Source organism: Akebia trifoliata, chromosome 4 (genome assembly GCF_017979445.1).
Source record: "Akebia trifoliata isolate Shusen 1 chromosome 4, ASM1797944v1, whole genome shotgun sequence".
Classification (NCBI taxonomy): domain Eukaryota; kingdom Viridiplantae; phylum Streptophyta; class Magnoliopsida; order Ranunculales; family Lardizabalaceae; genus Akebia; species Akebia trifoliata.
This window is the reverse complement of record NC_141378.1, coordinates 10733241-10747421: the sequence shown is the minus strand read 5'-3', so window position 1 is coordinate 10747421 and position 14181 is coordinate 10733241. Positions and strand designations below refer to the sequence as shown.

At 34.1% G+C, this 14181-nt stretch overlaps 1 protein-coding gene across 2 annotated transcripts; it reads left to right on the top strand.

The window, feature by feature from the left end:
• Window positions 1–3395: 3395 nt before the first annotated feature.
• On the top strand, window positions 3396–14181 carry LOC147403723 (uncharacterized). Of its 2 annotated transcripts, none has more exons than XM_086439423.1 (5): window positions 3396–3835; window positions 9388–9627; window positions 12335–12418; window positions 13266–13395; window positions 13606–14181. In XM_086439423.1, exons 1-5 carry the CDS (start codon window positions 3504–3506, stop codon window positions 13831–13833), a joined length of 1014 nt encoding a protein of 337 aa, XP_086295549.1. In that variant the 5' UTR covers window positions 3396–3503; the 3' UTR covers window positions 13834–14181. The 2 variants fall into 2 exon arrangements, with proteins under 2 accessions (XP_086295549.1, XP_086295548.1); XM_086439422.1 differs by having other exon boundaries at window positions 3402–3835; window positions 13495–14178.

The window sequence follows — 14181 nt, the reverse complement described above, 5'->3', positions numbered from 1 at the left end:
AATTGATTGGATCAAATCAGAAATTTTTTATGATCTGAGTTGTAACTTATGAGTGTCAACGATTAAGAGCCCAATAAGTATACGATATGATAGTTCATTAGCAAATCTATTATGAATCAATCATGACCTGATATGCAACAAAATGTGTAACTTATAATAAGTTATTTAAAATATATCGTGCATATCTATATTTTATATAACATTGCTTATCAAATCAAATTTTATTTGAACCTAGGTACTTGATCCAATTGTTATTGGATCGGATTAGTGTCCAAATTGTTATTGGTTATTGTAGGGTGCAAATAATTTGTACTTGATCTAGACTGAACACTTCACCTAAAGAGAGGTGCAATTACACTTTACAATCGAAAAGATCAATCTTGCGGCTCTGTTCAATTGATATCACACATTCATACCCAATAAAGAATGTGGATTCAAATTCTAGATTATCATCAACTATATAAGTAATAATTTTGAAGGAGTTACATTTTCGAAATAAATCAATTAAATCCTTTGATTGTAGATGTAGTTCTTAGTGTCATTATATATCTTGAATAATTGATGGATCTTTCTTATGTTTCAATGATCATGTAGATTGTGGAGGCTTTTTTAGGACTTCTACTCCTCGAGATGTGTGTGATTCTTGATCAAATCAATTGATCTGTGATCGTTCGACGCTGCTCTCTTGACCATAAAAGTTTTTATATACTTTGATTTACTTATCATTTGGGCATCATCTATTTTCTATCAGATCAATGGAAACTCATAGTTCCAACCCCTTGTAGAGAAAATATATTAGTAACAAAATTGGATTTATTGGTTTTGGTTTAATGATAATTGATATGGTCATGGACTTTCAAATATTATATTTCTAATGTAAGAATAGTTTGCACTCCATAATTTTGAGAGGTATGGAGCCCAATTATCATTCCAAATACGTGCGCCACCCTATGGGACTCTTGATTTGAATCTTGGATAAGTCTTATTTGAACTTTTTTTGGGTCGACTTTTTTTAATTGTGCATTAGCATTAGGATCAGATATGATCCTTTATAATTATTGGGTTAGATCGGAAAGTATTAATTATAGGATTCTCAGAATATTGCTCATCGTTGAAAATAAATCACAACACTCAGAGATTTGTCCAGAAATTACATGTTCGGTGTGGGGGAGGGGACTACACAAGCCCAGGATATTAGTTGGGTGCTCTATGGGTCCCGACACTTCGATTTCCCAAAAAAGAAAAGTCAAAACAAAGTGAAGAAGTGACAAATTAGATAAATACAAAAATTGGGTTTAGACCTATAGTTTCGTAACTTTGAGCTCATGGGTTCAAATCTAGCTTACCTATAAAAAAAGAGACAAATATGAAATTAGGTGTCTATGCTACCCGAATACAAACTTGCCAGCAAATGTGATTTTAATTATTTCTCTTAAGTATTTTGTTGGTTCTTGAATCATAGTGAGATGACTTGAACGAGTCAACGCGGTTTGGGATGAGATTTAAAATCATGATCTTTATACATTCAACTCAAGATTATAAAGATATAAAGAAGAATAATGATATTCTGACATCCCCCCTTTGATCTATGCCCTCATCGTAGATCATTTACATTGGAATATGTATAAACATAAATCTTTTCTTGTGTATCCCGAGATAAATGATTTACAGTTCTATGATGGGGGCGTATGTCAAAGTGGGCGTTGGATTATCATGACTCTAAAGAGAAATCAAATTACCTAATATATAAACAACATGATAACCATTTTGATTTTGAAATCAATTATGTGACTATTTTTGTACATAATTTAAAAAATATGCCTGGTTCAGTAATGCTTTCAAAAAATACCAAAGAGGTAACAGCTATTTTAGTAATTTCCCCTAATTCTAATTCAAATCTTGAATTGAAATTGAATTTTTTTGTTTCTTTTTTTTTTTTGGAAAACTGAACAGTAAAATAATAGAAGAGGTAAAAGCCGCACTTTAAAAATATTAACAAGGAATGCTGAAAATGGCGAAAGTCTCGGTTTGCGTCGTTCGAGAAATTTCTCACTTCCAAAGGGCATTATCGTCTTTCGAGACGATTCACGTTGCCCTCGTTTTTCTCTTGGTTCGAGTCGTTCGGCGCAAGAGTACGACAGAAAAAAATAAATGGAAAATATAAGTCTCAACGTTTGAGGTTTTTTTGGTCAAACTAACGTCTGAGATTGAAGTATACGCATTAAGTTTCCCATAGTAAGGTATCTTTAAGAATTGGAACTGATCTCTAGGAATAATTTATCTTTAAGATTGCTACAGGTTTTGGAATCCCTAGGGATATCACTTCTTACATAATTTATTGTTATAGACAACTTCTATTTACACTCCAACTTTTACTTGCTACACCCCAATTAAGTTAAAAAATAATGATATAACATCATGACTTTAAATCTCATCTCGGAATCGAGAAGATACATCTCGGTATTATCCACCAACAAGATGGATGGATAAGTCAAATGTATTGGATGAGATTTAAAATCATGATTCATTTTTTTCATTGTTGAATGAGACAACTCAAATGTATTGGAAAACTTATTTGAGATGGTTCGATCTTGTTTATGGATGAGATGAGACAAGACAAGACGTCAAAACGAGTTTAAAAATCATGTATATAATTCAGTTGCTCACTTTATTTATTTATTTTTTAAAGTATGATTACTCACTTCAGGAGAGAACACATTTTTTATATAAAACGAGAGTGTCAAGACTTACGTCTGACTAGGGGGATCGGATGAACTAGGACCAAAGCCAAGTCATATGGATCCCTCCCCAAACTTAGATATTGATATTTTCCCTTTCTTTTTGGAAAGAAATCGCAAAGTAAAAGAACATGGGATCAATATCAAGAGATCAAAACAGAAGATTATTGTCAATGTCAATATGTTCTCTTTGATGGACTGGTGTCAATAATTGCATATCTCGACTTTTCCCATCTTGTGTGATTTTTATCAATGCAATGTGAAAATGTTAGTTTTCATGTAAAACAATGTCTTAATTTTTAGGAAAATTTTCAGGAAGGTAGATAAAAATTGAAAATTTTAAAAAATAATATATTGTTCATTTTATTTATAAAAATAATAAATTATCATTTTCGAAATTAAAATATTTTTCATTAAAATGAATTCTTTTTGCTATTCTATAAAGTAGAAAATATTTTTCCTGTGAATATATTACCTACTTTAATGAAAATATTTTAATTTATAAAATGGTAAATTATCAATTTTGGAATTAAAATGAAGAGTGTGTTATTATGATAATTCTACAATTTTCAGTGCCTATTTTTGGTTGTTCACCCTAATTTTTAGTTGGGGTGTGACAAACAATTTCAGTAATTCTGAGGGTGTAATAAGTAACAGTTAGGGTGCCAAAGGAATGTCTCTTCTGATAAGACGCTTCTTCTTCTAAAAAGTCGACCGTTGGGAACCTAAGCAGAGACTCAAAGAGAGAAAGAGAGAGAGACAACAATGGTGATGACATTGAGGAAGAGAGCAAGAGCCCTAGAAACTCCAGTAAATCCCAAACAAATCAACAAGAACAACAACCACGAAGAGGAGGAACCCCAGAGCAAGATCTGCAAAACAGAGGAGATATCATTATCAGGGTACGAGCAGTCCAGAGATCAAAGGATCAAAGAAAACATGGAGAGAATGAAGAAACTTGGGATAATGGATCTCTCTCTCAAAATCAAGTCTGAGTTTGTTCCTCCTAAGCGATCTCCAAGAAACAACCTATCTGGAAGAAGAACCCCTCAGTCTTCTCCATTACCCTCTTCTCAACCCCGCAGACGCTCTTCTAGGTACTCTTTCATTTCTCCCCATTTCGATTTTTATTTTTAAATGTTTATTTTGTTAGAAAATTATGACCTTAAAACCGGGAAGTAATTCAATGAAGGGAGAAAATAACTTCTAAGCTCGAATCTGATTCGATCTCTTTTAGACAAATATTCTGTTGAATATTTTCAAAATAAAAATCAGCTTTTGTGATTTATTTGTTTGATTTTTCTGAAGTTAGATTTTAGGTGTTTTGTGTATATAAGGTTTATTTCCGCATTACTCACAAGTGAGATAGTGGTGTGGCTTATAAGTAGTAGTCAGCATAGTTAGTTATATTTATGTCATACTTTTAAGGCTTTGATCCGGTACTTCGAGGTGGTGCTTCGCACGCGCATATGCGTCATGTGAAAAGGCGACGATGGATCAAAATAGTACGTGACCAAGAATCATTTAGTGTGGTGGATCAAGTTAGTACCCGATCAGAATCGATCAGGTGTGTTGATTCATGATTGGATCTGTTAGATCAAATGGCAACTGATCGGACGCGATTAAAATCATCATGAACCAATTTTTGAAAATTCTATTTCTAAACAAATTCATCAACCTATTCAAGATAAAACTAGTGGCGACCCAGGTTCTAATCGACAGGATCCTGAACCTAGGAGAAGTAAGAGACCTAGAGTTGAACGCACATTTTGACCTAACTTTCTAGTTTATCTTGTTGAAGATAAATATGAAGTCAAGAATATTACTAGGTTCATATTAAATGTAGAGGGAAATAAACTCTAGAGATTCATCATGTCGGAAAGAAACCATTAATGATGAGATGAATTTGATAATCTCAAATCAGACTTGGGTTCTTTCAAATTTACCCCTAGGTGTGAAACTTATAGGGTGTAAATGGATTTTTAAGAAGAAATTGAACGCAAATGGATCGATAAATAAGTTTAAAGTTAGATTAGTTGCTAAGGACTTTAAACAGAGACACGGGATAAACTATTTTGACACATGTTCCAGTAGCTCGGATATCATCTATTCGACTACTTATTTTTCTTGCTTCTATTCATAAAATGGTTATCCATCAAATGGATGTAAAAACAACATGTCTAAATGATGATTTAGAAGAAGAAATTTATATGGAGTAATCGGAAGATTTTGTCAAACTTGGTCAAGAAAAGAAAGTTTGCAAACTAATTAAATCTTTTTATGGTTTAAAGCAAGCTCCTCTTCAATGACATGAAAATTTTGATAAAACAGTCTTATCTCATGGTTTCAAAATTAATGACGCTGACAAATGCATTTATTGCAAATTTGATAACAATATTGTTGTCATTATTTGTTTTTATGCTGATGATATGTTAATCTTTGAAACTAACCTTGAATGTGTGGAAGAAACTAATAGATTTTCATCTATTAATTTTGATATGAAAGATTTAGGGGAGGCTGGCAATTAATGGATATACCATCATGGAAGAAGCCACACCAGTTATAATGATCAACTATGATAACCACGCAACATTGTACAAAGTTAAAAGTAAAATGTACAATGGAAAATCAAGGCACATAAGTTTTAGACATAATTTTGTGAGACAATTACTCAAAAGTGGAGTAATTACAGTCGACTATGTGAAATCCAATAGGAATTTAGCGGATTTTTTAAGTAAAAGACCTCTAAGAGATATGATATCTAAAACTGCAAAAGGAATGGGGTTAAGGTATATAAAAATAAATCAATCACCTATGATGGAACCCAACCTTTGTCTTGAAATAGATAGACAAGGTTCAATGGGTACAAACAAGTCAAATGAGTGTTTAACAGGACGCTAGAACTAATTTACCCCATTTTCAATATCTAATGTTGGTTTCTGCAAGATAAAAGATGGATGCAAATCCTTAATAAGTTATAAAATTTTAAGTAGTGACTCGCAGAATCACTTCAAATGAACTTACTTATATGAGTGAGGAAATCAGGCCGTTTCCTATGAAAACTAGACCGTTTCTAGAAGTACTCTTGAAAATAGGATATATTTCATGGCCATTAATGTGCAAAGCAAATAAAACACGCAACCTCATGAAGAAAAGTATGTGTGAAGAATCTGGTTTGTTTCTTAGGGTCCTTGGTTCAAGATAAGTTCACCACAGCACCTTGACAAAACACTGGTTATTTACACTAAGTGAATGTTCAAATCCAAAGATACCTCTCATCTATGTACTAGTCTCTGCGATGATGCCAATTTTTGTAAACTAATGTAATTGTTTAATCGTTTTTTAGTTGTAAGAACTACGGAAGCTTAAGCCCTATTTGGGTACATAGGCAGCCACTTAAGTGGTGCAGCTATTTTAATATTATATTTTGAAATAGTGGGGCTTTGCTAAATATTTTCAAAATAAAAATCAGTTTTTGTGGTTTATTTGTTTAATTTTTCTTAAGTTAAATTTTGGGTGTTTTGTGTATATAAGGTTTATTCCCACATTGCTCACAAATGAGATAGTGGTATACCTTATAAGTAGTAGTCAATATAGTTAGTTATATTTGTGTTACACTTTTAAGGCTTTGATCCGGTACTTCGAGGTGGTGCTCACGTGCACGTGCGTCGTGTGAAAGGGGAATTGGGCGTTTAGGGCGCATTGGGTGCTTTGAGGTGCACTTCGCACGAATGCATCATCTCAAGGAGCTGGGGAGCCTTAAGTTTTCGAGATACGAAACCATCAAACGGTTGTAGTTGATCCGTCACATGTGATGGATCGGGTGCCATCTGCATTGTACGATCATATTAGTATTCAATCGGATATGATGGATCAAAATAGTACCTGATCAAGAACGATCTGGTGCATTGGATCAAGTTAGTACCTGATCAAAATCGATCAGATGTGTTGATTCATGATTGGTATCCGATCAAGAATGATCTGGTGCATTGGATCAAGTTAGTACCTGATCAAAATCGATCAGATGTGTTGATTCATGATTGGTATCCGATCAAGAATGATCGGATCCGTTAGATCAAATGGCAACTGATCGAATGCGATCAGAATCATCAGATCATATATATTCAACTAATAGATGTTGATTAAAAGGCATGAGACACATACCTTTGATAGGATGCAATCTGGATTGTTAGATCTCAGATCAGACACAATCAAACGACTATTAAACCAAGAGACATTAAATCATGGCTCTTAATCAACGGATACAAAAATGACTATAAAAAGTCAACCAGAAATCAAATTTCTTCACTGAAAATTTCTGTGTTCTCTTTCTAAGTTTAAGCTCTTAGCATCCTCAGTTTCTTATTATTCTCGAGTGTTCTAGACTAAATCAGATCGTACATAATCTGATTGAATAATTTGAGTGTAGAATTCTTTGTATCCTGAAAGCATTTGTTTTTTGACCCCTTGTGTATGTGGTCAACTAGTAAGGAAAAATATTTGTCTAAAAGAGATCGAATCAGATTCGTGCCTAGAAGTTATTCTTCTTCTTTCATTGAATTACTCTCGGTTTTAAAGGTCAGAATTTCCAACGTATTCTCTTCTACTGATTAGAAACCACAGTACACAACAGGTCAAAGAACAAGTGCCTTCAGGATACAGAGAAGTTTACACTCAATTTACTAAATTGGATTATGTACAGTTCAATTTAATCTAGAACACTCGGGAATAATTAGAAACTGAGGATGCTAAGTGCTTAAGCTTAAAAAAAGGAGAACACAAAAATTTTCAGTGAAGAAATTTGATTTATGATTAGTTTTTTATAGCCATTTTTGTGTCAGTTGACTAAGAGTTATGATTTAATGTCTCTTGGTTTAAAGGTTGTTGAATTGTGTCTGATCTCAGATCTAACGATTCAGATCGCATCCTATCGAAGGTATGTGTCTCATGACTTTTAATCAACACCTATTAGTTGAATCTGCATGATCTAATGGCTCTAATCCTGTCCGATCAGTTGCTACTTAATCTAATGGATTTGATCGTCCTTGATTGGATACCAATCATGAATCAATACACCTAATCGATTTTGATCGGGTACTAACTTGATCCAACGCACCAGATCGTTCTCAATCAGATATTATTTTGATCTATCTTAATTCGATCGGATATTAACGTGATCGTGCGGTGCAGATCACACCCGAGCCATCACAAGTGACGGATCAACCACAATCGTTGGATGGTTTCGTATCCTGAAAATTTTAAGGCTCTCCAACTTCTCGCGACGATGCTTATGTGCGAAGGGCAGAGTGCGTCTCAAAGCGCCCTTTCGCACGTGTGCGTGAAGCACCACTTCAAAGTATTGGATTAAAGCTTTAAAAGTATGACACAAATACAACTAACTATGTTGACTACTACTTATAAGGTTACACTACTTTCTCACTTGTGAGCAATGTGAGACTAAACCTTATCTACACAAAATCCCCAAAATCTAACTTAAGAAAAATAAACAAAATTAAACCACAAAATCCGAATTTTATTTTGAAAATATTCTACACATTTAAGCCCCAAATGCTCTATTTGGTGAGATTCTTTTGTGGGGGTTTTTTTGTTTTTATTTATTTATTTAATCAAATATGTTAGTTTGGGATTTATTATTTATACTTGTGTTTATTTGAACCCCAAATGCTCTATTTGCTTAAATTTGATGAGATACTTTTGTGGGGATTTATTTTATATGTATATATATTTTTTCCAAACCTTGAAGTTTGTGACTTAGTTGGTTTTGATTTGAATTTTGAAGGAATTCTTGTGTTGTGTGTGTTAGAACCCAAATGCTCTATTTGCTTAAATTTGATGAGATCCTTTTGTGGGTTTTTATTTATTTATTTATTCAAACCTGTTAGTTTGGATTTATTTGGTTTGGGTTTGAATTGTGTGTGTGTGTATTAGAACCCCAAATGCTCTATTTCCTTAAATTTGATGAGCTACTTTTTGGGGATTTATTTTTATATTTTTCAAACCTTGAAGTTTGTGATATAGTTGGTTTTTGGTTTGAATTTTGAAGGAATTTTGCATTGGGTTTCGATTCTTTGTGTGCATTTTAGAACCCCAAAATTCTTTTGTGGGGTTTCTTTGTTTTCTTATTCAAATCTATAAGTTTAGGATTTAGTTGGTTTTGATTTATTTGAAATATCGATGGAATGGTGTATTGGGTTTTTATGAGTTTTAGATTTTAGATTGTAGAATGTGTTCTCTATTTTCTTAAATTCAATGAGACTCTTTTGCTTGATTTCCTTGTTTTTCTCGATTCAAACATTTAAAGTTTGGGATGTAGTTGCTTTTTTTTTTTATAAAAATATTCGTGAAATTGCATGGTGTGTCGGTGTTTGTGTTTGTGTTTGGGTGTGTGTGTGTGTGTGTGTGTGTGCGTGTGGGTGGGTGGGTGGGTGCCCCAAATGCTTTATTTGATTCTTTTGTAGCTTTCCTTTGTTTTATTGATTTGAACCTTTTAGGTTCGGGATTTGGTTGGTTTTGTTTTGAATATTGCTGGAATTGTGCGTTTATTCGATTCAAACCTTTTAAGTTTGGGTTTATTTGGTTTTGGTTTGAATATTGATGGAATTTTGTGTTGCGTTTTTGTGAGTTTTAGGTTGCAGAATGTGACTCCTGTTAGCTACGTAGAAGTGCGTGAAAAGAAAAATAGGGCTAATTGCTTGGATAATTTAGAGGAATTGGTGGGAGAAGGATCAAAAGAGGAGCTTTACACGGAAGAACATGAGAAGCTTTTGGGTACTTACGAGGCAGAATGGACTCTGTTTGTGGATGGATATGGGACTGACGGAAAGCGTATATATGATCCAGTAAAGGGAAAGACATGCCATCAGTGCAGGTTTGAGGGTTTTTCTCCCCTTTCTTCCATTTTTTGTACTTCACTTTATTCCCTTGTGCAATTGTCTTTTGTTAGGCTTTCTACCCATTTTAATTTCGTGCTCGATTAGTCAGTGTTACCCAGACATGTGGCATGTGTGCCAAGTGTCAAGGTGTTGACATATGTTTGACGTGCCAACTTTTGAAAATTCTAATATAGAGACATGGTGGTGCAAAAAGTAAAAAATAAAAATTGGATGAATACAATCCAAAATCTATTTTAGTGATCATGCTTAGATGCACATATTACCCTCATAAAACTAAAGATAGCATAATCGAAGAAGAAAAAAAGAGAATAAGATATGAAAATTGTTTGATATGTTAGATATGAAACATACATAAATGGAAAAAAAAATAAAAAATAAAAAAACTACAAGAAAATCTCGTAAAGCTGATTGGATAAACCTACTTGACGAAAATATGAAAAGTCAAACTATGTATGTCAGAACCTAACTTGAATTATTTAGTATCTCATACAAAGAACTTTTAATGCACTTTTTTTTTTTTAAAGTAGCGATATATTACTTCATTTTACCCAGTAGATTCAACTATCATTTGTTACTATTGGAATAAGCCCTGCCATTCTCTCTCAACCTACCAAGTAGATTCAACCATATGTAACAATTGGATTATAGTTCAGTTTTTTATGATCCTTTATCTCAAGGTGAAAGCCATAATTTGCCAGAAGAGAGAAACTAGCTAAAAAGGGAAGCACCAACTTATGTTAAAAAAAACCAAAAGGAGACCAAACGTTATGCACAAAGGTGCAATGGATCAGCAACTGGTTAGTAGATTTTCCATTAGTCGTACAAAGGAAGCAAAAAAAACAACAGAAATGATGCCTCGAGTGATCATATTATCTGAAGTCAAGATTTTTCTCAAGGCAGTAGACCAAATAAAGAAGCTATGTTAGATGAGACTCTAGGCCTCCAAATACCACTGAGGCTGGGAATTCTATGGAAGCAGAAAAGGAAGTAATAAAAAGATTTGACCGAGAAGTACAACTCTGTTACTAACAATGAGGCCATGTTTTCTACCTTTTCTCTTTGTAATACTACTTTGCCTTGAAGTGGAGATCTGTTTTCAAAGAACTATAATTTTTTAAAGTAGAGAATCCTTGTTGTGTTTCCAAGTTAACCTCAGGATTTTTTTATGATTGGACTTTGGACAAGGATGATTCATATATGCAAATAGAGAAAGGGGGACTTGTTTCTTTTAGGAGAACAAGGAACTCGCAATAACATTCCCAAGTTCATTACCTATTTCTACCTCCTGTTAAATTTGTCACCAGCATTGTGGACACTCCACAGTTAAAGACACTTTTCAGAATTTGCAGTTCAGAGATGATAAAATCCACCCTTTCGAATGCGTAGTCTATATGTCATTCCTTATGGAGTCATCATTGATTTGAAAACATGCTATTGATCTTTAGAATGTGTGTTTACAAGGACTCTTCAGAGTATGGACTCTATTGTGACACTTATGTTATATCCTTTCCTTATGGAGTCATCGTTGATTTGAAAACATGCCTCTTATCATTTTGTTTTTCTATATATAAATGAACTGTTTCCCCTTAAAAAAAAAGTTCATTCTGATGCTTTCCGTCATTAAATGTTCAAAAACATATTCACGTCAAGTTTTGTTTCACACATACGCTAGTGGTCTATGACCACTGCTTGGGCCACTTTTAAAGTTAAGTCACTTGGTTTTATCACCCAATACGTATAATTATGACGTGCTACATTGATTTTATTACTGGTCAAGCATTCACGAATCTCTCTCTAATAGTTGTTAAATCGTGGGGTTCAAGATTTGAATAGAATCCTGTCGAAAGTGAATCATATTTATGCATGGAATGTACAATTGATATTTGACTGGTATCTCAAAATTGTGAATTGATCATAAGATTCAAAATTGGTAATTTTGTAGGGAAAACAATGTATTGCAACTTACACCCCTCTTATATAATCACCTTTCTTTTCTTCTTGCCAATCAAAAAAAAAAAAAATCATTTCTTGCTTCTTTAAAAATAGATTAAAAGATGAGGGGGTACATTTTCCACTGTTTTTTGTTTTGATATTGCTGAAGAAAATAAGCTACCTCTCTCTATCCACCTTAGAAAGGGAAGTATTGAAAAATCATTTACTTCTCTAGACGTCACAAATGTATATTAAAACACTGTGAAGGGGTTGGGAGATAAGTTCTTTTAATGCGTGTGTAATAAACACTTGCCTAAGTTTCTATTTTTCAAAGATGCTATGACAAGAAAAAATATCATTTGACATAATCAAGTCCCAATTCAAAGATTTTGATTCATCAGTCATTCAGCCCCACAAGGATTGAGTGGCACAAATAAAAAAAACAGAACAACTTTTCTTCTTCTTCTTCTTCTTCTTCTTCTAGTATCATTGGACATTTAAACGGGATGTAGGAGGGCCATCTCCTTCCGAGCTTCCTTAATGGCTTTCTCAACATGATGAAAGATCTTTTCAGGACCTCCACCTCAATGATTTTTCACTAATGCATATTAAAAATCTTTTAACCAACTTTTCTTGAGTATCACCGGCCTTTTGTTTCCTTTTAGCTTCTTGTGGCTGGATTTAGCCCAAATTTAGTGTAACCTTCAAGTATGTAGTGGATTTATTCAATGAACCCATGTTCTCTTGCAGGCAGAAAACACTTGGCCATCGTACCCATTGCATCAGATGCAACCTAGTCCAAGGGCAGTTTTGTGGTGATTGCTTGTTCATGAGGTAAATTATTATTACGTGATGAGGGATAAGTTCTAAGTCGGAACTTAACCCTTATCAGATAAACCGGACCATCTTATCTCTAGATTTCTTTCTGAATAATGAAATAGATCATATAGTTAGAATCGTCAATCTAGTTATAGGTTTATCTCAGATCTCCAAAGTTTCACAGATCATATAGTTGGTATCAGGGGACAACTATTTCTTATAACTTTTTTTTGCTACACTCAGATGTTGTCCATTTTACAAGATCCGGTGACATCCGACATTGTTGTAAAAAACATTGAAAAACTTGACGGCATCTAGAGGGTGTTGTAAAAAATATTGTGAGAGTGTTGTAAAAAATATTGTGAGAAATATTTGTCTCCTTGTATAAGGTTGGGATCCAGTGACTCGTGGAAAATAACTCATGCACAAAACACATGATCATGACCGTGTAGGCACGAAATCCAACGGTTGGGATTTATGATTATCTTGATAATATACATCTCAAGGATACTTATCCCAAAGATAAATCTCAGCTGTTAAATATTGAGTTTACACTGTTGGGATCGTGTGTTTTCTGCATGAGTCATCTTCCATTAGTCATCAGAGCCTGATATATATATGTGGGCTGGGATCCGACTCATGAAGACTGACTCGTGGAAAACACACGTGATCCCAACCGTGTAAACTTAAAATCCAACAGTTGAGATTTATCCTCAAAATAGGTGTATCCTTGAAATTCAACATCATCCTCACAAAAAATCAGCCCATTCCGAAACTTCTAACCCATATAGGACAAAATTTTGGCTACAAACGTTGGCTTTTTTGTATATATTTATCTTTTTATATTAACACTCTTGTGCAGATATGGGGAAAATGTGCTAGAAGTGAACAAGAATCCAAGCTGGATTTGCCCCGTATGTCGTGGAATTTGCAACTGCAGCTTGTGTAGACAGGCGAAAGGATGGCTGGCTACCGGATCTCTTTATAGGAAAGTAAGCTAATTAATAACGCTATCACACATGTTTTTGTTTGTCTTGCATATTCTTCAAAAGTAGCAAAAGATCGATAGTCAATACTTATATACTTTTCAGATTTCAAGACTTGGGTTCAAGTCTGTCGCACATTATCTCATTCAAACACGACGCTCTAAGTTGAACTCAGAAGGAGAGACGAGTACTGACCCTCCTCCGGTTTCTGCAAAGAAATCACTACCCTTTTCAGATGAGGAAGAACTCTTGGAGCACAAGGAATCTCTCGGCTTTGATGAGAGCAACATTGGAAGTCCAAAGCCTAATTTGGAAGACAAACAAGATGATACCGAGTTAAATGGATGTAAAGAGGAATCATCGAATATGGATTGTAAGCACGATCTCAACAATGTTGCAACAGAAAATGACCCAAAGAGCGGAAGATTTGAGGCTGAAGCTTAATGGGTCTCGAGGATGTTCTTTCTTCTTTTTGTGTCGGCAAGGTTTGTTGGAAAAATAGTGATTCTCACTAACGACGGCCACCGCAGCCAGCTTTTAATGTTCAGTTCATCGAAGCAAGCACTGTTTTGGTAAATAGGTGCCGCTATTTGTGCAGTGATGGCTGAGTTTTTTTTTTTTTTTTTTTGTCGTTTCTACATCCTTGCTGCATTGTAGTGTAGACCCTTTTGGATGATCTTTGTTAACCAAATCAAATTACTAGTTCTTTTGGATGGATCAAGGTTTTGTAAATTCTGAATTTTTTGGTCTTTTAGTATGAAATGTACTTGGATTTCACATCTTTTTTTTTTT

Excerpts from the sequence above, each read along its gene's own strand:
- LOC147403723 (XM_086439422.1), top strand. The coding sequence starts at position 3,504 with ATGGTGATGACATTGAGGAAGAGAGCAAGAGCCCTAGAAACTCCAGTA. Across the intron at positions 3,836-9,387 it reads CCCCGCAGACGCTCTTCTAG|GTTGCAGAATGTGACTCCTG; the intron begins GTACTCTTTCAT and ends TGTGAGTTTTAG. Across the intron at positions 12,419-13,265 it reads GGTGATTGCTTGTTCATGAG|ATATGGGGAAAATGTGCTAG; the intron begins GTAAATTATTAT and ends ACTCTTGTGCAG.